This window comes from Lutjanus erythropterus, chromosome 11 (assembly GCF_056507025.1).
Source record: "Lutjanus erythropterus isolate fLutEry1 chromosome 11, fLutEry1.hap2, whole genome shotgun sequence".
NCBI lineage: Eukaryota > Metazoa > Chordata > Actinopteri > Lutjaniformes > Lutjanidae > Lutjanus > Lutjanus erythropterus.
This window is the reverse complement of record NC_139327.1, coordinates 10,783,447-10,805,346: the sequence shown is the minus strand read 5'-3', so window position 1 is coordinate 10,805,346 and position 21,900 is coordinate 10,783,447. Positions and strand designations below refer to the sequence as shown.

Sequence of the window (21,900 nt, the reverse complement as noted above, 5' to 3'; positions counted from 1 at the left end):
ATACAGGTTTTGGAGCAACATGCTGTCATCCAGACATCTTTTTCAGAGACGTCCCCTGCTTATTTTGGCAGGGACACATTCTGCATGTGTCAATGTCACAACATTTTTTGGAATTCGCACTACTGTATGTGCATTTGGGCGTTTTTACACGAGCCACATGAGTTATGTCATAAACCTGCTAATTTCATAAATATATTTAAGCAAACCAAGCTTACAATCATGAGTAATCTTACTGCCTTACATTGTTGTTATATATCTCTGTACTTCTTTTATGTATTGTATTGTAGTAATTATTGAAGCAGTGTATTGACAACATCAGGCATTAAGTTGTTATAAACTGCACAGGGACTATGAATGAAAATATATTCAAGTTTTTTTCACACTGAACTAACATCAGATTCTGTCTGTCAACAAGCGAAAGATGATTAAACTTTTATATATTTGTATTTCATGTATTATTATAAAATGACTGTAATTTTCCAGATAGGACATAAAAATGTGTCTGTGAAGCTCAAGAATGACTTTTGTCTGCTCCAGTATCCTGATTGTATAAAATATAATTGCAGTAATTATAGGAATTTTATTTTATTTTTTTAAAGTATGTAGGGATATCCCTCTAAACTTTATTATTAGTTTCTTATGATCTTTTGTTGTAAGTACTACTAAAAAACTGTAGTAGCAGCAGCAGAAGTAGTAGTAGTAGTAATAAGTGCACATTTTTGTAACACCCACACTGCTTCTTGTGTCATTTCCGGTACAACAGTAGTGTTTTGTTCACAGTGAGAGGAGTTGTGTGGATTTGTTTGGGAGCGGCCCTTCTCCTGCCTACCTCTGTGGTTGCGTCAATTTAGCAACAAGAAGCTAGACTAACCCTGGAAGTTAGTCCTGGTAACCTCCAAAATAAAAGCATGAACAGCCTATATGGAGAAATTTTGAATGCAAGAATTTTACTTGAAATTGATTATTTTTATACTGTTGCTACTTTTACTCAAGTAGGATAGGTTAGTACAGAATACATGTAATCAGCCCAGATTATTTCATTAATTGAAAAAGGTGTAATTATAGGTACATTGTCAGGAACTACATCTTTAATATATGAAACGATTTACACTGCTCAATGAACCCTAAACATAAATAAATAAATAAATAAATAAATAAATAAGTGCATCCTACATTGTATGACAACCGCTTCACAAAAAATAACCAGATACAAAAACGCATTTTATTTGGCATTGAAAGTTTTTGAGATGTTTGAAACAAAAAAATTAATAATATTTGTCAAATAATGTTTGTGAAAATATATGTGACAGATTTTATTTATTTATTTATTTATTTATTTATTGTTACTTATCACGAAAAAAGCCATGTAATTTGTCTTCAGAAACTACGTAGGGGTTACAAACCTTTTACTGAAAATATAAAAAAATATGTAGTTTTTTTAATTAATCATAGAATATAATCAGTAATTGTTCATATATGTGCACACCTGTGGATGTAAACATTATTATCATGTTGCTAGTTGAAATACTGATCATTTCAAACTCCTTCGAGAAACACAGTTTCCTGTTTTCCTTTCATTTTCAGTGTTTTATCAGCGGGTTACTCGTGCCTGTGTGCCCATCTGACATGAATTTATTTTGAAATTATTAAAAAGCTCACGAGGGAAGCCCTCGGGGTCACGCCGTTACAGTGACCCCACAGTAAAACTACAGGCTCCGTCAGCTGTCGGGTCTGTCCCCCGGGGGGTCATCATCAAGTCTTTTATGTTTGGAGCTGAGACCGGAGGTCGCTGTCCTGTCTGTCTCTGTCCAACTTGACACCAGTGACATCCTTACTGAGAAACCAATGGCTGTCTGCTGGTCGCTTCTGTCATTGCGTTGGTCGGTTCCTGGAAAATATTGCTTCATACTCCCATTGACCCTCCTACCGCTGGAACAGCTGCATCAAGCTGGAAACAACACAGACAGACAGGACGGGAAGTCACCGATCTGCCTTCAAAATAAAGGAAGATAGTGCGCCTTTACTAGGTAGAAATGGTGAGAAGTGGTGAGATTAGAACAGTTTGATTAAATTAAACATTTAACTGAAAGATTAAATTCAATACAAGCTGGGTACATGGTTGCATAATGCGTATTTATGTAAATGTTTTTGTTGGCGAATGGAAGTTTTATTTTGAAATGAACAACCGCATGTGACATGTTTTGTAATATCTAACTTTACATTCATGTCGCTGTACAAAACATACGGTACAGAGCTCCCAGCTACGCGTTTTCCAACTCCTCCGACACACACTGGGGAGCAGCTTCAGTAAGCAGACAGTAAAATATGGAGGATCTGTAGTGAAGTGACGGGATTTAAAGGAGCTGGACACTTTCCCTGCCTGTCCCTCTGCTCCACTGGACACTTGGACACTCCTTGATTTGCGAGCGCTGGATGTGGACCGAGTTGAGCAGGGATCCCAGCAGACAGTCCCTGGTGGTTTGGTAAGTTAGGACTTTGTGTTTTTTTTTTTTTTTTGATCGATTCATGTGAGTGGAAAAAAGCCTGAGTGAGTGTACAGGGAGGTCTGATCTGAGCTTCACAGGCTGCAGTGGCTGCTCAGTCACTGTCGTTTAGAAAATCAAGCCACAGGAAACAATATAGGATGTTACAGGGGGGTAAGTTAGTTAATAATAGCAAAACTCTCAGTAACAGCAGATCAGCAGACCAACAACAGAAACACTAACACACCAAGACCATATAAGAAGAGATCACAGCACAACCAGTCAAAACTGAACTAAAACCACAAAACTCAGTAGTTTGTTTTGTCTAATCTTGTAACTACCTGCAACAATCAGCTGATTAATTGACTAGTTATTAACTATTAAATCAATCGCCAACTATTTTGATGAGTGCTTAATCGTTTGAGTCGTTTTTTTTAAAGATAAAATGTCAAAAGTCTCAGATTTCAGCTCCTAACATGTCAATATTTGCTGGTTTCTTGAGTTTAGCTCTTTAGTTTCTCTCGGGTTGTGGATAGAGGTGCAATGATTAATCGATTAATTGATTGGTCGATCGAAAGAAAATTAGTCGCCAACTATTTTCAATAATTTCAGGAATTTTTTTAACCAAAGATGTCAAACAGTTTTTGCTCATAAATATGAGAATTTGCTGCGTTTGTTGTTTCTGACAGTAAATAAAGAGTCTTTGGGTTTTGGACTGTTGGTTGGACGGAAGAGGAAATTTGACATTTTGAGCTCTTAGAAATTGTGACGAGCACTTGTCAGAATTTTTTGACAACTGTTTTCACATTTGTGAAAATAATTGGCAGATTAATATATAATGAAAATGGGCCTGCTGGTTACAATTTCATTTTGCAATCAAGTCCTGAATTATTGATGTGTGAAATTAGTGGATGATAACAGTCCTGAGGGAGGACAATAGCGTGCATTAAAGCAAGAGTAAAACTACCATGTCAAAGACCAGCCAGACACATGAACAGAACAATGAAGCCCAGTCAATCAGTATTCGAAGCGTTCGAAACAAGTCAGGATTTTGTGTGTCACTGTAGGTGAAAGAGACTGACTCTTCTGATGAGAACAGGCACATTGTCTCATCATGATAAACTCTTGTAAACACAAAGTAATGAATCTGCATTGAAGTGGGGACCCTCTGAACACCTTCAAAGACCTCTGGTGGTCCTTGAAGCTCTTTCACATGCAGGCCTGTTAGGCATCGGTCAAACACAAAGAGACCTTTGAGGCAACCTTTTTTTTCCCCTGAAGGTAGCCCTGTTCTATCATTGAACAAACTGACCATCCCTGACTGAGTGACATGTTTATGGATATTTCATATTCTACTCAATGCATAACAATAACAGTAGAGAAAATCTGAAACTGTGCAGTTAACCCAGATATTGAACGGCAGGAAGTTAGTGTAAAACGAGCGATTCAGATGAACTTTGAGCTGATTATTTCCTGTGAATGATATTTTAGGAAAGGATATGTATTTTTGCATATATATCGATGTTTTGCTATGAACGATATGACTAGATTTGGTGATTTTGGACATAGTTATGTGGTGATATAGCAAACGTGTTGTCTTCTTTGTTTTAAAGGCTGCTCTACAGTTAAGTGACGTCATATTCTGACCTTAACTGACTGACAAGCTGTTCTATTATTTGTCTTTACCCACTTAGTCATTATATACTCATTACTAATGGTCATCAAAAACCTCTTTGTGTTAATATTTTGTGTAAGCACTAACAGTCATCCCTGCACTATCGTTGCAGTACTAACATTGACTTATTTGGTCAAAAAATGGTTCTCTTTAATATTGTCTATACAGTCCTACTTAATAGTCTCTTTGTTCTCATTGTTCTATTAGCTCCTTGGTTGTTTTAACTGTGTACGTTTCTGATGCAGGACGAGGTTGTTCAGCAGAGAGTGAAGCCTCTGAATATAACTTTTGTTCTCGTCTTCGCTGTGCACTTATCCCCTGAGATTTTTAAAAATATCTTAAAATAATAATCCGGAACTTTAAAAAATAATATCTTCTTTAAAGAAATTATTAAAATCCTGAGATATAGGACTATGGCATTTGTATATATTTTCAAACGTTTTCTTACTACCCTCAACATCAAGACGGCCTCGTGATGCCACCCCCCATTCCCCCCGCCCCCGTGAAGCTTCGGTGACTCTTAGTGGTCAGGACCTCCAGACTGGGAACCAGCGCTCGCAGGCATCTGTTTGATAGTACTTAAGGGAGGAGCAGTTGGAATGACATCAGTGTTGGTCCTGCTGTAACAGATCCTGATAATTAGGCATGAAAACCGATATCTGATATTTGGAACAGATAAACATTTGCTGTAAAAGTGAATAACCATTTTCTGCTGCTTTAATCTTCCAATCCACTGCATTTTTGAGGCAAATGTTGTACTTCTTCTGCTCCACTAGGCTATATTTATAAGATCCAGAAGATTTTATTTATCATTATACAAATAAGATCCCTTGTATCTTGTAAATGTAAATTTATTTGATAAATTTAGTCAGCTATTTTGCATATTCATATTATCAATCACATCATGTATTATTATATATTATTAATAATCAGCAATTATGATGTGTGGCAGTAAATAAAATAGTCTAATTAACAGTCAGCTAATGCTGACAGTGAGTGAGACTACAGAGTGAACTACAGACAGAGAAGCAGCTGCATCAGAGCCAGAGAAGCTAATTGAAAGAAGAAAATTGTAAGAATGCTGAATATTGGAGCCGATAATTGTAAAATTTCCTTGAATGGACAGAAACCAAGCAATGGATGTGACAACTGTAACTGAAGTTTTAGGACAGTGCAGCAGGACTTTGTCTGAACATGTGATCCAGAACGTTATTTTCCATACTGGATCAGCAGTTACTGACTGTAATCACTCTTGTCTTTGCCACAGCGTATAGGAAATGGCAACTGCTCTCAGTGGCCGGAACCCTGGCGGACGAGGACCAAACCGAAATAAGGGTCGGATCTTTGGCTTGTTCGATGCCATCCAGGATGCAGTGGGGCCGCCGAAGCAGGCGGCCGCTGACAGGCGGACCGTGGAGAAAACCTGGAAGCTCATGGACAAAGTTGTAAGTTTGGAGTGATGAAGCCGTCAAGCCTGTCTGCCAGATGGTGGTGGGAACAGTCACTTGTGTAGTCGCACATGGGGAGGTGGAGCTAATGCTAATGGGCTGCACATGTTCACTGATCATATTCTCTGATGATGTTTTAAATTAATTCAAGCATTTGTTTGATAGCCTCTAATGTTACACATATTTGTTGGTACATATGTGTTCAACTCTGATACTCATTAACGATGCGGTTAAGAACAATACAAGACTGATTCCTTAAGGCAGAAATGGAATATAATATTCATATGTATGTTTACATTAGTGTATAATCACCTGAAAATAAGAATCGTTGTGTTTTTATTATCTTAGTCTCAGCTGTTTATATCTACAGAGGTTGCCATGCTGAGCTGCCATGTTTCTACAGTAGCCCAGAGGGGACACACTGGTTCTAGATTAGTGTTGCATAGTTCACCAAAATGTTGTACTTTTCTGTGCTTTTTTGATCAAAAACGGTTCAGTATCAGAAGCAAATTTTTCGTTCAGACAGCGTCGGGGGTGTGTGTCTGTGTTCAGTTCAGCCTCTGACTAAGCTGCGCACTCAGACACTCCGCTTCTTTCGGTTTCTCTTCTTTTGCCTGTCCTCTCTGTTCGTCTTTGAGTTCGGGATCCTACGACAGACCAGAGCAGAGTCTGATGCGACTTGCAGCGTTTATTCCTCCAGAAGCTCCGGCTCTGCCCCCGGCTCCCTGCTCCAGAGCTCCCCGGAGCTCAGCAGCCGTCTGAGGGCCGGTCCTCTTCCCATGACACTCTGCGAAGCCTCGCAATATGCTCAAGCTGAATAGTTTCAACTCACACTTTGGACTGGCACTACAGTGTTGCTCAGTTGTTTTGGGGTCTCATTTTGGTGCTTTTTAAAACCATTAATGGCTGAATAGGCCTACTAGCACCAGCTACACTACTAAACTACACTTCTTAACTAGACATCAGACAGAACAGCCACTAAAAAGGCACACAGACTCCCACTGCAAATTTAGAGAACAAAACAGCGCCCATAGTGAACATAATGCCCCGATTAAAAAAAACAAATGTGACTGGGTTGCCGAATCCTTTTTTTAGTACAGGATTCTTCAACCTTTTTCAGGCCATGGACCCCTTAGCTCAGTGGTTCAGGGCACAGAACCACAGAAACTCAAGTGCTCAATTCGATGCCTTTTTTTTTTACATAGTGCAGCTGTCCACCCTGAAGTTTTTGTCATGCTTTATTGGGTGCCTCATCACGTTAGTCATAGTTCTTTTTCCTGAAATAATCATCCTGCATTTTATGAATTTATTTTTACCAGACACCACACGTGAGTAATTTAACCATACAACCAAAACTTTTGATGGAAAAAGTACAATGCAAATACAAATAGTCCGTTTTTTTTTCTAGATCTGGGTACAAAAAGGACTGAATGCAGACATCGTTTGACTGGAGACATCTTGATAGTACTTGGTACTGGGTTATTGGACCCAAGACATACCATAGATTAGCAATTTGTTCTCATATGTATGAAAGTCAATGAAAAAGTTCAGATTTTATTTTAAATGTATTTTGTACTTTGTGGGTCTCATGGTTTTGCAACAGCATGGCGTGTGTCCAACGTTTATGTCCCCTGTGGACATTCTGTTTCTGTTCCATTAGATATCGACTGTTGAACTAGTATTGTTTCAGTCTCAAGTATTGTTTTGATGTCTAGTACTATGATACTAAACTGGGTACTGGTCTCAGTATCAAACTTCAGATAGTGTCTTGTCACTTTTTTAGTGAGTTAAATGCCACTACATCCTTTAAACCTCATTTAACCATATGTTCAGTCAAGAAACTGGAGATTTAGATAATAATATACATAATGCTGTTTACAAGCTTGACCTCATCGATATCTTCAGAGTTTCCATTCGAGCAGCTTAATTTTCAAGAGGTCGTATTAAAAACCAGAAAGATTCCATCCACGCTTCACACTTCTCTTTCTGATCCTCCCTGGTTGTTGTGTCAAATGCCGGCGTATGTGGTTAACACAACTACATGTAGGAGCAATCAAACTGGCATTCACTGATGGATTTCTTTGCCACAGGTCCGCCTCTGCCAAAACCCCCGGCTCCAGCTGAAAAACAGTCCTCCATACATCCTGGATATCTTACCCGATGCCTACCAGCACCTGCGGCTCATACTGGGCAAATACGAAGAGAACCAGAGACTCACGCAGCTCAGTGAGAATGAGTACTTTAAAATCTACATCGACAGCCTTATGAAGAAATCCAAACGGGCCATCCGGCTCTTCAAGGAGGGGAAGGAGAGGATGTACGAGGAGCAGTCGCAGGACAGGTAAGAACATTTTTGTCCCAGCTTTTTTACTTTATGGAGGCTTTTGAGATGACAGTGGAGGGTGGCTGCGCTCGTGGCGTACAGAGGGTATTCGTTTCGACCAGGCTTGACCTGAAACAGCACCTTTAGCGCGATGATAATCCAGGTGCAATGGGCAAAAAGGAAGTTAACGGGACAGTGACAGTAGTTCAATATATTTTGTTGATGATTTAAGCATTAAAAATCTTTTTGCTGCAGCAGTTTTGAGGGTAGATTCTGTTCAGGTGCCCTCGTTCCACGGCTGTGCAGGTTTGTGTGGGTTAAGCGCACAGTGGATGCTGCAGGATGCCCTCTATTCAGCTGTCACTGCCCTCTCAGAATAATAAAAAACACAGGATGTGTCTGGGGGTCGCTGCGCTCGTTTTCTCGCTCACCGACAAGCCGAGAGAGGACAGTCAGAACCGCACAAGCAATTAAACTTCGGTCTGGTTTTCATCAGCGTGTTTGTTTTGATGTGTTGCTGATGGAAAATGTGAATGTTTCACTTCATCTAAAACTAAATGAAGTTACGTGTGGTCCCGCAGATAGTGTGAACCAGCCTCCCACAGCTTCGATTAAATCCACAGTTTACTCATCAGTCACACTGAATTTCACAACTAAAATTGTGTTGTGGTAATAAAAAGTAGTCGATAAGCATTATGTCAAAAAAACAAACTACTCAGTTCTAGAGCTCACTGTATCGTATGAGGGGGTTTCAGGACCACATTAAGGCATTTAAAAGTAAGGAGGTTTTTATAATTGCAATTTGCATTTTGAGAATAAAGTTGAAATATCAAGAGTTAAGTCAGACATTCAGTATTAGTGCCAGGCATGAGAGGCAATAAATCAGAGGGGAAGATTTGTTTTTTTTGATTTTGAGAATAATGTTGAAGTGTTGACAATAAAGTTGAAATGTATTCTCAACATTTAGACTTAATTCCTTGACGTTTTGATTTTATTTTCAACATTTCTACTTTATTCTGGACATTTTATTCCAGGCATTTCTTCTTTATTCTTGACATTTAGATTTTTTTTCAACATTTTATTATTTATTTCAACATTTTGACTTTATTCATGACATTTTGACTTTATTCTGGACATGTCATTCTTGAGACATCGTCTTTATTTTGGACATTTCGACATATTCTCCACATTTGGACTTTATTCTCGACATTTTCAGTTTATTGTGGACATTTTATTTTTTATATTTTGCCTTCATTTTTGACTTAATTCTCAGCATTTGACTTCATAAATAACATTTGACTTGACAGTTTGGCCCAAATACTCTTATTAATCAAGTTAATCGTCTTAAGAAGCCACAGAGTATTTGTTAATTGTGATTCAACAGTGTGGTGCACTTTGTTGTCTTATCTCAGCCATGTCACCGTTTGGACAGACATGGGTTGACAGCAGAGGTGCTGTGATGACAGCGGTGATGATGATGGTGATCGTCAGTGAAAGGTTTTGCCCGTTTCACCGGGTTCACAGGAAGGACACCCAGCGGTTCTGTCCACTCCACAGTCCGATCTGCAAACGGAGACACATCAAACTCAGATTTGGTTTGTGGCCTGTAGCCGTCTCACATGTCATCTTGCCTTAAATCAGCCCGGTGTGATCGTGATGTGTTAGACGTGAGCCTGACTGACTCAGATTACAGAGGGAGTGGGAGGTGAAGATGGAGAAGTGAAAGATAGGAGAGTTGGAGGGAGAAGAGAAAGCAGGGGGCATATTCAGCAGAAAATAAATGTTGCGGTGGTTTTTGGTTATCTGTGTATAGCAGCCAATGCTGCTGCACTTGCTTTTACTCAATGCTTTATCTCACAATGGATTATACCAGAAAATGCATTCATGCACAAATGCCTCCTCGCTGTAGTACTGGGATAGTCAAGGTGCTGACAGTGCCGACAGGAAGTTTGACATTACGAAGTCAACCAAAATATGAAACAGCTTTTTATTTCAACCATTTGTTATGGATTATCACAATGAAATTTGCTTTTAGTTTACACAGTCTCCAATTTAACAAACATTATGATCGCTTGGTATAGACCGGAGCAGGAGATATAAGGACAGTAAGTTAAATTGGAACTATTAAGGCGGTGTTGCACCAACAAGCTTTAATTTTTAAACCAGACTAAATCAACTTTTAAAAATTAGCTTTTAACTCCAACCTTTAAAACTAGTTTAAAATTAAGAGAGATTACATTTTAACCTCTTTTTAAACCTTAGTTTAGTTTTTACTCTAAACCAACCTACTGCTTTGTTAACTCTTTAGTTAGCTAGCAAACAGTGTCATGTTTTGTTATTTTTTTCCAGCAGCTTCTGTTATTTTATTATTTTTTTAAACAGCTTGGAAGCGAAAGAAGGAGCGAAATCCGTTGCTCACATGACTTCACTCCGGTACAAAACACATAGGCATTGTAGCTTCAGTGGCTAACGTTAGCTTGTGGAGAGAGAAAGTCATTGACATTGCTAACACGATTGGCAGACATCGTATGTGTGATTCATGACAGAATTCAAATGGGATCAAAAAATATTGTTTACGTTATTTCCCATGTAAACCAAAAAGCATACCTGCCAACGTTTAGGTTTCAAAACATGGGAGTTCTTTTTAAATAGTCTATATATAAGGCACTTCTCCTTCAGTGCACGAAATTCTTGCAGCACCTGAAGGCAGCAGGATATCTTGATAGATCCACAGCCTCTGAAAAGAGCATGCCGCCGCTCACTGTCTTTACCTTCATTAAGTCACCTAATAACAACACCAGGCTACTACAGTGTAAACATACTGACCTCTACACACATGAGGCCGGCTGGTTATAACGCCATATTCTGCTTTTTTATGAAGCAGACCGCAAGGTTCATCTTTTTTCCATGACCATATATGAGGTGAGATGTGAGAATTATTGCTGAAGTAGCACTGGTTCGATGTGATTACCATCAAATGTCTTTACGTTTTATTTTGATCGTTATTACCTGATGGAAAATTCAACTCGTCTGATTTGTGGTGATGGAACCATCCAGACACGTTGGACATTTCCTGACATAAATCTATCCGTTTGCTGAGCTGTTGTCATCAACTTAAACTGTGGTTGGTGCATCTGTTTCAGCAGTGGATGCGGAGACGCGCAGTCTGTGCGCCAGATTTAACACCTTGAAGGGTGCAATGCTCACTCTTGCACACTGAACCAGGCCTGTTTCAGACAAACGTACAAGACTCTTGGATCCATTTATAATGATTATTCATAATAAAGTTTGAGGGCTGTGCAAATTATGGGAGTTTCCTGGGAGAAATGACAAAATGGGAGGGGGCTGGAAGACAGCCATTGAATACGGGAGAAACCCCGGAAAAACTGGAGTGTTGGCAGGTATGTCGGAAAGGGAGGGGCTTTGCCTCTCTATACTTATGAGGACAGTGCTCAAAAATTATTTTTTATTTTATTGATTTTAATTTGGGTAAGCAAGCATCTCCGTACTGATTAAGCAGAGTAAATTTAGATGAACTAAATTATTTTTTAATTGTGCAACAACTCTGCTCCATTTTAAATCTGGATTGATCAGTAATCTTAGATTAAATTAACCCAGTCGGTCTAATTAGTGAAATTGTTTGATAGTCAAAAAGTATTCTGCCAGTATTCTGTAGATTGTATGTTTCAGATGCTGCAATACATCTTTTTTTTATACTGTGTCCGAAAAGGGGGAAAGAACCAAGACAGTGAATTTTGTTGCTTATATCTATCATTTATTAAACAGTTAGTGCAGAGCAGAGCTGCAGCTGACTGCGGGTATAAAAGGCTCCAGTGATTCTCAGGAGCTCTCTGATTGCCATGTGCAGAGCAGAGGGAAAATCCCCATGCACTTTACATCCTGTTCATATATTTCCTCCCGGGTCGAGCTCTGAAAGAGTCACCCAGCAGAGGTTTTGATCTATCTCTGTGAACTCCTCTCTGTCTCTAACTCGACTTCTTTCTTGTTGCCTCAGTTGTTAATTGCCTCTTCGCCCCAAAGCTCCAAACGCGCTCCGCTTGTGTCGGCTCGATCTATCACGCTGAAAGCAACATCTTTAACAGTGTTTACAGCGAACGCTACACAGTGCTGCTCTGCTCCCCGGAAAAGAGGGAGAGAATTTGATGTTTTGTCAAAGTTGGATCACTTGACCAGTTATTTATTTAACTTGTAATGTAGCAGTTTTTGTTTGGTTGTTACATAAGATTTAAAAAAATGGACCCAAAACTGCAGCCGACTTCTTTTTCAGACGTAACACATGACTACCCTCTGCCTCTCACATTTTAGGCAGGTTTAAACAGGCATCATCACATGTCACTTCCCCTACTTTTAACATAGTAAGAGTCATGCATGATGTGTCAGCTGTCCTGATAGATGGACTGAATTCTTTTTGCTAAGATAAGCACAGTGATTAAAGTACAGTAACAGCCATTCCTGAGAATTGGAACAAATCATGACCTACTTAAAAAAAAACTTAAATTATTCACGCCAACAATCTAATTCCAATTTTTGGTGAAAATTTAAATAAATGAAAAGTGATTTTTTTTTTATTTTTATTATAAACTTGCTCTGTGTTGGAAAACACCCTTGTCCCAGACAAGACTTCACAACTTCAGACAGTTTAAAAATGTGTTAAAAGCCTGCAGAATCTAAAACTAACAACATTACAGGTTTAAAAATGTGCTGATAGAATCAGCTTTGTTTTAAAATAGGTTTTTAATGAAAATGTTGGCCATTTAAAGATTTCAACTCCATTAGATTTCTACACAATCATGATTTAATCAGGCATAAAAAGGGTTTAGCTGTATCCTAAGGACCACTGTCTCACTTCCTGGTTTAAAAAAGGCGGGAAAGCAGCTCAAGCACTGGTAAACTTTCTATTTTTTGGCAAATGCGTTAGATAATAACGCTACCAGACGTGTCTCAACCATAACATGTCAACTCCGTAGCCCTTCTAAATCTAAAGTTAAAAAAGAATTATAGTTTTAAAATGTGTGTTTTGATAAACATTAAGAGAACTTTAAAAAATAAAATGGCTGCTCAATACGACGACGCTGTGAAATGAAAAAATGGACCATTTTGTCAACTCTGTCAGATTTTCCATCTGATGAAAGATAACTTTCCAGCGCAACTGAAGAGTAATCAGACGCCCCTCAAAATGTGGTTCTGTCCCACTTCTCAAGAATAATTGATAATTACAAAGAACACACCCAGCCCTGTTTCCCTGCCCGTTCCCCTGTCTTTAATGAAGTCTAGAACCAGATAAGGGAACCTTTGTGTCACTGCTGGCCACTTCTTGATTTTATCAGTTCATTATTTCAAAAGTATTGGTATGACACCTCATTTTTTATTAAATATTACATACAGCAGAGTATCCAGTCAGTGTTGCAGTGCATGGTCACATTATTGCATTACTGGCAGAAACAATATTGTACAACTTGACCGTTCCAGTGTTTGATTTCATTATTGACTGGTGTTATTGACTTTATTGCATTTGCTTTTATTGCATTAGCGTGAGCTGTTACACTGTGGGCAGGTGTTGCTGAACGCCACAAGCGAGAGACGGAGTGCGAAGTGTCTCAGCGGCTTCTCTCGTCTCCTCCGCCGCTCTGACATGTGCTTACAGACTTGGTTACTTCTCCTATTTGAGGCTGTGGTGGGGCTAATTTTGGAGGCAGCGAGGTGTCCTAGTGAACAGGAAGACAGTCCTTCAACAGGAGGGCTCGTTTTCAAGCTCACCCATCTGCATGCATGACTAGATTTTTTTTTAAGCCAATTACAAATACTAAAATATACTAAGTTGTGTTTTTTTAGACAAATGGTAATTCAGCTTTTTTCTAAAACTAATTTTATGTAGAAAGAATCGACCATCACGCTGGCATTTTCCTTCTTTAATAAAACATACTGGCAGTTGTCAGAAGTGAGTCAGGCCTCAGGATAATTTGCTCGCCATAGCAGCAGCAGTAAACCTGACAACAAAACAAAATAATGCAGTCGAAGCTAAAAAAAAAAAAGGAAGGAAGACTGAAGAATGCTGTTTTCACCCCCTCACTACTATCATGTAATACTGCCAATGACTATAATCACAACGAATTCCATTTCTCTCTGCTGCCTTTCATACGAGTCAAATCTCCAGGCAACTAAAGCCCACAGAAAGCACAGTCTTTATGAAATAGACCTTGACCAGAACATTTCAGACTTTTACATCCTGTCAAATGACCATGTACAGGTTTATGTAGCTGCAGTCTGAATACGGTGAGTGTGGTCTTTCATACTCATTAACTACTGAATATTGTACTATATACTCTAGAGCTGCAACGATTCATGAATTAGATTTAAGCTGCAAGATTAATTAATTATCAGTCAAATTAATCATCAACTATTTTGATAATTGATTAATAGTTTTGAGTCATTTTCATTAAAAACAAGTCCAAATTCTCTGATTTCAGCGTCTCAAATGTGAATGTTTTCTGGTTTCTTTACTCCTCTATGGTATTTATCTGAATATATTTGGGTTGTGAGCTAAACGAGACATTTTAGGACGTCATCCTGGGCTCTGGGAAACACTGATCAACATTTCTTCACCATTTTCTGACATTTTATGGACCAAAAAAAAGTAATGGATTCATTGAGAAAAAAAATACAACAGATTAATCGTTAGTTGTAGACCTATATTTGATGATCGAAAGAAAATATGTTGCAAAAATGTCAAACATTTGCTGTTTCCAGAGTCTTTGGAATATTGGTTGGACAAATGAAGCAATTTGAAGACATCACATTGAGCTCTAGGGAATGAGCAATTTGTTTTCACATTTTTTGACACTTGATAAACTGAATGATTAATCAGTTAATCACTAATAGAAATAATTGCTACTTGCAGCCCTAATTTACTCAGTACACTTTAAGTCCCTGTCAAAATGGACGGATTATGAGGCGATGGCACGGAGATAAATGCACCAATAAATGCAGAGTGATTTTTATCTGTATCCATGCCTCAAATGTCATGTACTCATATATCATCATTTGTACATGGACATGTTTAAATGCAAATATATTTGTGAATCTCAACCTATTTGAAACTGTTTGGCACAGACATGTAAAAGACTTCTGCTTAGGAACGAGACCCCTAGACCGAAAGAGAAACAAAACAACTGCAAACAACGCAGCCGTGTCCGTTTCTAGTAGTTTTGTTTTGTGTCTCCTTCAGAGATATTTTGCGAGTGGGGAGGCCCGTTCAGTAATTCAACTGTGTAGTTAATATCCGAGTACAGTCACCCTGGTTTTGAAGCAGCGTAAGCAGGGGCATTGATTTCAGTATTGGAAAATGCATCTAATACCACCTAAAATGCAGCACTGAATATCTGTGAGTACGTGAGTCTGATACCTCGTAATGTTTCAGCCCCAAAACGACATCCTGCTACTTCCTACCAGCATCCTGTACAGCAGACTTTATGGACAGTGGACAAGACAAAGCCAGCTCTACCTCAGGATCAGATTATTAATCAACTTTTTTTTTTTTTTGTCCCCTGTCATAGGAAAACTGAATATTTTTGAGTTGTGGACCAAAAAGACATTTGAGGAAGTTATCTTGGGCTTTTGGAAACACTGACTGGCCTTTTTTTGTACCATTTTCTGACATTTTATGGACAAAACAACTAATTGATTAATCAAGAAAACAAGCGACAGATTAATCAATGATGAAAATAATTGTTAGTTGCAGCCCTGCTCTGAAGTCCGTGTCAGGAGGAGGAATAATCGTGTGGATATTGTATTTCTCAGTCAGAGTTTCTCCAGTGGAGTGCTGCTGTTTTGATGGAGCCGATGCCAACACTGCAAACCTGACTGACTAATTTACTGACTGACTGACTGACTGGTCAGTGGTGCTGTGAACTGCTGTAAACATTGAACAAAATCTGAATACAGACGCTGTTATTTCAGTCATAATTTCCTGATTTGGTTTGTTTCTGCAGGGGAAACAAAACACACTCTTTAGAGACTGGATTGAACTTTTTTTCTTTTTTAATTCTCTGGCTGATATTAGGGCTGTGCAATATGGTAAAAAGTCATGCCGCAGTTATTTTGACTGGAATCGCTATTGTTCTATGTGATACAATTACTGGGAATTATCCTTTTTGCTTCACGTTTTTCATTTTAAAACCATCATAATGTGACATTTGTCAAGGTCTGTACCAAACAAACATCTTTTTTTATATCTGGAGAACAAGATTCATAGACCAGGACATGTGTGCAGCACTACAGTACTTCATTATAATGCTTTTTGTCTCACATTTTATCAAGAAAATTGCAGTGTTGTGCAATTTGGATATTGCGTTTGACCATACCGCAATAATATTGCAATCAGTTGTGCAGGCTTAAACGATATGCAAAGATTAGGTATCAGAATCGGTAGCAGGAAGAAAAAAAAATGTTATTGTTACATCTCCAATAAATAGACACAAAAATTCTGTCACTCAGATGGAATACAACGTATAATTTTGCATTGGATCAAACTGCAGGTTGTGTGTGATGGTAAACATCAGGAACAGTCTTGTTCTCAAGTGGGGGGATGTGAAGAAACTCTTTTTTATCAGCCACTCTGCAAATGTATAAGTAATGTTTTACACAACACACAACATCCTCTGACAAAGACGCATGAAAGGAACAAATTCTCTTTGAGGAAATAGCAAAGTGATGTCACATCTGGTATCATAGCCGTCTCTGGGGACACGGGTACCCATATGTGGCCTGCTGCGTCTTTGTGGCAGCCTGTCTAGCACAAGTCTGTTTCATACGCTTGATTAACCGCTGTGATCTTCCCTGAAGCTTTCTGCGGGGCTGCACCCCGTTTTAAGCCATCTGATGTTCATACATCACACCCCCCAGCCTTTTTTTTTTTACCCTGTCTTCATTGTCCTGGTCTCTACATCTGACCATCTGATCCCCTGCATCTCTCTTTTCCACATGCTGAGCAGGACATGGACGTGATGGGAATATTAATTAGGAAATTAAAGGATGGAAGAAAATTACAAACAGCTGTTCTTGTAAAAGAGTTTTTAAAAGATTGCAGGGGAACTTTCTGTTCTTGCTTTAAATGTTCATGTCTCTTCGAGTTAATTGTGTTTGACCCTGGGGGTATATCTGCCACTTAAGCCGGAAAAATGATTTGCCTGTGTAGCCTCTTTTGTATCAAAATGCCCGAGAGCCCCTCATGTGAGTCTGCAGGCAGTTTTATTAAATTAGGCAAATTGGTTTCCTTGACATTTTTTTTTTGTTGAAGATCCTTTTATAATTAAGTCTTTTCTGGAATAAACCTTTGACACCAACACCTTGGCCATGACGAAAGTTCTACTCTGTGCATCAGTATAGAGGATGACTTTTTGTTGAGTGTAGGAAAACTCCTATTCTTTACTTGAGATGAGGTCAATCTGTCATGCATGTTGGCAGTTAAAGGGATAGTTTGGATAATTTAATGTGGAATTGTATGAGGAACTCAATACTAGTCAGATTATTACGGACAGTAAGTGGCGGTCAACATGCTCCCAGTTTGCAGAGAGAAAGCTAAGCAATGTATCTTATCTGTAGCACTATTTACCCATGTAAATGGCCCATGTCTGCCTTCTCTCCAATATAATGGGACTAAATGACACTCTGCTTGTGGTGCTCAAAGCACAAAAATATATTTGAAAAAAGAAAAAGAAAAAAGAGCCAGTTACTCAGGATAATCCACAGGCACAAGCGCTTTCATGAGCATTTTTTTGATACTGTGATACCACAAGCTGAGTGCCATCTAGTCCCATTATATTGGAGAGAAGACATTTCTTTGACAGATATCTCCAAAACTCAGCAACTCATACCAAAACTATCAAGATGAATAAATTAGCACCACAGTTTAGATGAAAAACATATATTTTTAATTTTGTGTTGAATTGTCCCTTTAAGTGTACACTATATTTAAGAACATTTTAATTTGCTGTCAGTGTTATCAGAGGGGAAACTACCATTACACAAAATAAAGATCACTCTCTCCAAAACTTCAAACCAACCAAACTCCATAGGCCAAATTACTCATTTTACCTCGCAGAACACAGGAGTTTCTGGTCCACGGCTGCCTCAATCGGTTAGCTTGTTTGTGTTACTGCATGATGTCTGTGTTTTAAAAGGTTAGTTTGGATTCACTAAAGTCACATAATACCAAAATGACTGAGGCAGCAGTAGACCAGAAACTCTAGTCATCTGTGATCTAAAATAACTGATTTGTCTGTGGAGTTTGGTTGGTTTGGAGAGAGTTATTTAGCTTATATAAAAATTGTTTTCCATCAGAAAAGGCTTTTTAGGTGAACCTTTTTTAAGTTACCAAAATACGTTCTGCTGCTGACCCTGTCCACAAAGCTGCTTAACTTGGTCCCCCTCTCTGCTTTTCCAAACTAGGGGCATCCCGACCAGCTGCAGGAAATACACCGACTGACCCCACTTCAAATAATCTGAACTAACCCTTTAATGGTCAAAACAGCTTGAAGTTATAATTCTTTATTCAGCGCGATTAATCTTCTCCAAGATGAAAACTCTTCTCAGTAGGAGAGAGACCTGCAACCACAGCATAAAATGACATTGACAAACATGAGAGCCGCGGCTTTCATAACTCACCGCTGCAAAGGATCAATTCACTGCGTGAGATGTCATGTGCAGAGGCTGAGCTGTAAAACATAACGTTGCTCTTTGAGTGAAATCTCTGACTTTGCTTTAGAAATTTCCCCGCTTGTACTGAAGGGTGGGTGAACTCTTTTTTTTTTTTTTTTCCCAGGGTGATTCCATGAAAACAGACATTCACAGTCAATCAATTAGCTTCAAGTAGAGTAATTACATAATTACAGCCCTACCAGTGAAGTGCTCATTTGTGCCTGCTAGCTGTTCATAGAGTAGGTCGAGTGTATCAGCACTGTCACAAACAATGCCTTTTATGGAGCTCCATGTTACATTTCCATGATATTTTATTCTTGTGATGTATATTTATAATATATCCCATTTGCGGGACACTTCAACAGCAGTGTGTCTGTGTACATCTCTCTCCTGCCCTGCCGCGGTCCAGCAGCCACAGAGCACATCTGAAGTGATTTGCACAGCAGAGCGTTTTACAGTCGGCCTGACGAGCGCGGCTTTAGCAGCTTCCTAAAGTGATTGTCTCTAAATCAGCGGGATTAAAAGTGCACTTCTTTTGCCAGGAAGCAGAGTGTTGCAGATAAAAGACAATCCGAGCTCCCTCCCCCCCCACCTCAATCCATCTCCTCACCCGGCCGCCCCTGTCTGATTGTGAATAACCCCTGACTCACTGTGCAGAGACGTGCTGGAGGAACACGTTCTGCATTTTGTAACTATTTGCTGTGACCGACAGTAATACCAGTGACTGTGACAGCAGCAGTATTTTTGACTTTAAAGGGACAGTTCGACTGCTAATCACAACTAGGTATTTTTCCCCTTGCCTATAGTGCTTTTTATCCATTTAGATTTTTATGGCGTGACTTGCTGAGTTATATCAGACGTAGACATGTCTGCTTTCTCTCCAGTTTAACGGGACTAAATGACACTCAGCTTGTGGCGCTCAAAGTGCCAAAAATACACTTGAAAAATTCTAAACCAGCATCTCTTTCCAGAAATCATGACCCAGTTGTTCAAGATAATCCACAGAACTACATGAAACTGTTCACCACAAGGTCTGTGCATCATCTTGAGTAACCTCATCATGATTTTTTGGAAAGAGACACTGGTTTTTAAAATTTTCAATGTATTTTTTGGCTTTTTGGCAACACAAGTGACATTTAGTCCCATTATATTGGAGAGGAAGCAGACATCTCTACAGCCGATATCTCCAGAATTCTGCAACTTACGCCACAAAATCTAAATTGATAAACAGCACCACGCAGGCCAGGGGAAAAATGTGTATTTTTTTTTTTTTATTATGGGGTGAATCCTCCCTTCAGGAATAATCGAAGAGAAGGTCTAGATGATTTCATCACCTACAGGAATCATATTCTGTAAGGAGAAGTAAGAGTAGTAAGAGTAGACTGCACCGGGCTCAACAGTAAGGGCTGCCTGATTGCCCGGGGCAAGTGAAATACCATGTAAGTCTAACAACTTGCCCGATCGGGTAGGTGGTAAAAAGTAATTAAACACATTGTTTGTTCCAAAGCTGATGATGTAAGTAATTAAGGAGTGAGTCATCTTATGTCTTTATCATCTCTGTTGAGAGCTGCATATGTGCAGTACTGATCAGGCACTCGTGTAATAATGGCAGTAGGTAAGGACAGTGAGACAGAGAGTTTATGAGTTGAAGGTAAAGAAGGCATTTCAGTTACCCTGGAAACAGGAATTTAGTTAAATGGCGTTACACTGTAAAAAAAAAAAAAAAAAAAAAAAAGAAATCAAGAAATGTTGAGACAATTTCAAGGATTTTTGATTTAAAAGCCCCAAAAGATTAAATTATTAACCATTATTCACTTTAACTTCGGTGAGTTTACTCACTAAATTTTGAAATACAATATTTTAGGGTTCTAAAACTCAGATTCAAATTGAATCAAGTTTGTCTAAAACATTCCAGGTTCCAGGTCCCTTTAAGTGGGGGCGGCAAAAGTCTCAGGCAGTCCCCAGGGCTTTGTCAGATTAGATTGGCACAGATCAACAAAAATCGCACTTTATACAAAAGTCTGTAATACAACATTATTCAAAAAGATGCAGTAGGTTTCTTAGTAGGGCATAACCGCTGTCACCGCTCAACCGCTGTGTGATAATGAATCATGATTATTGTTTTGGTCAGAATGAGTGTCTGTAAGCCTGTTTTGTTGGGTTAAGCTTGCACTAGAGAAAAGACATTTACCAAAGGTTGGAAACAATTATAAACAAGGTTAATTTCTGACAATAGAGCTTCAGAATGAATCATTGTTCTTTTGGTGCGTGTGCTTGTCTGTGGGCTGAGGGGGCTCAGCTTTTCTTATATGCAAGCAGGGGAGGGCTCTGAGGAAAACGAAAGTGAATTATCTCAACAAAAGATTAAAACTGAAGAGTTTGAGTTGGGCCCAAAACTCAAAAATCTGTTGCAGTAAGTTGCATTGAAATTTTGAGTCCTCTCAACTTTTTCATTTTTACAGCGTAGTGGATGTGGGTGAATCGCCGAGTCGTGTGCTGCACCATGCGCCTTAAGTTTGAGAGGAAGGTGGTGTTTTTCGGAGAGGTGTCAAGTTAATGCAAAATGTGGCTGGAGTGAAATAACAAGAGCCAACAGCATCTCGCCTGCATGGCAGCTAACAGGGCTGCCAAGAGCCTCTCGTCTGGGGCCTTGCTGGTGCTTGTACGAAACATGAACGCTGAGGCAAGTCAGGTAAAAGTGAAACTGATCACCACCTATCATGTTTGAAAGAACGCACAGCCGTTTACTGTGTACTTAAGTGCAGTTGCTCAGGGGAAATCGACCTGTGTGCACAACACCACACTGACAAATCTGATAAGCTCAAATAAATAAAACAATTTGTAACAGGACAAGTAATATTTTACTTTACTCCTTGCCCGATTGAGCATGTGAAAAAAAAACTTTTTTTTTTAACTAAATTTCATCTTTTTCTTGCAAACAACTCATTTGTGATTTGGTGCAGTGCAGCTCAGCGCTCGGTCTAATTGCCAGTTTATGATTTTAGTTCACTTTAGAGGAGAATTTCAATTTAAATTTTTAATTGAGGCTCGCTTTTAAATCTTCCAGAGCAGAAGTTGAGCCACTGCGGGCGTGACAGTTATTTATGACACCAAACAAAGTCATCATTCAGAATTATTCATCAGAAAACTTTTAGAAATCATGACCAATGTGCTTTTGAGATCAGTGGCGGTCTGGCAAGTTGTTCCAGTTCGAAGAGAAAAAGGCATGAAGATGTGCTGTTTTTGATATAGAAT

General features: G+C 39.0%; 1 protein-coding gene across 2 annotated transcripts in view; it reads left to right on the top strand.

The window, feature by feature from the left end:
- Window positions 1–1,688: 1,688 nt before the first annotated feature.
- cblb (Cbl proto-oncogene B, E3 ubiquitin protein ligase) overlaps window positions 1,689–21,900 on the top strand; it is a 95,230-nt gene continuing 75,018 nt past the window's right edge. The window contains exons 1-3 of one of the 2 annotated variants that reach the window (XM_084730761.1): window positions 1,689–2,483; window positions 5,426–5,603; window positions 7,697–7,947. In XM_084730761.1, coding sequence (XP_084586887.1) covers window positions 5,436–5,603; window positions 7,697–7,947 — 419 coding nt within the window. In that variant the 5' untranslated portion in view covers window positions 1,689–2,483; window positions 5,426–5,435. The remainder of the gene's footprint in view (window positions 2,484–5,425; window positions 5,604–7,696; window positions 7,948–21,900) is intronic. The other variant, XM_084730760.1, reaches the window with a different exon arrangement.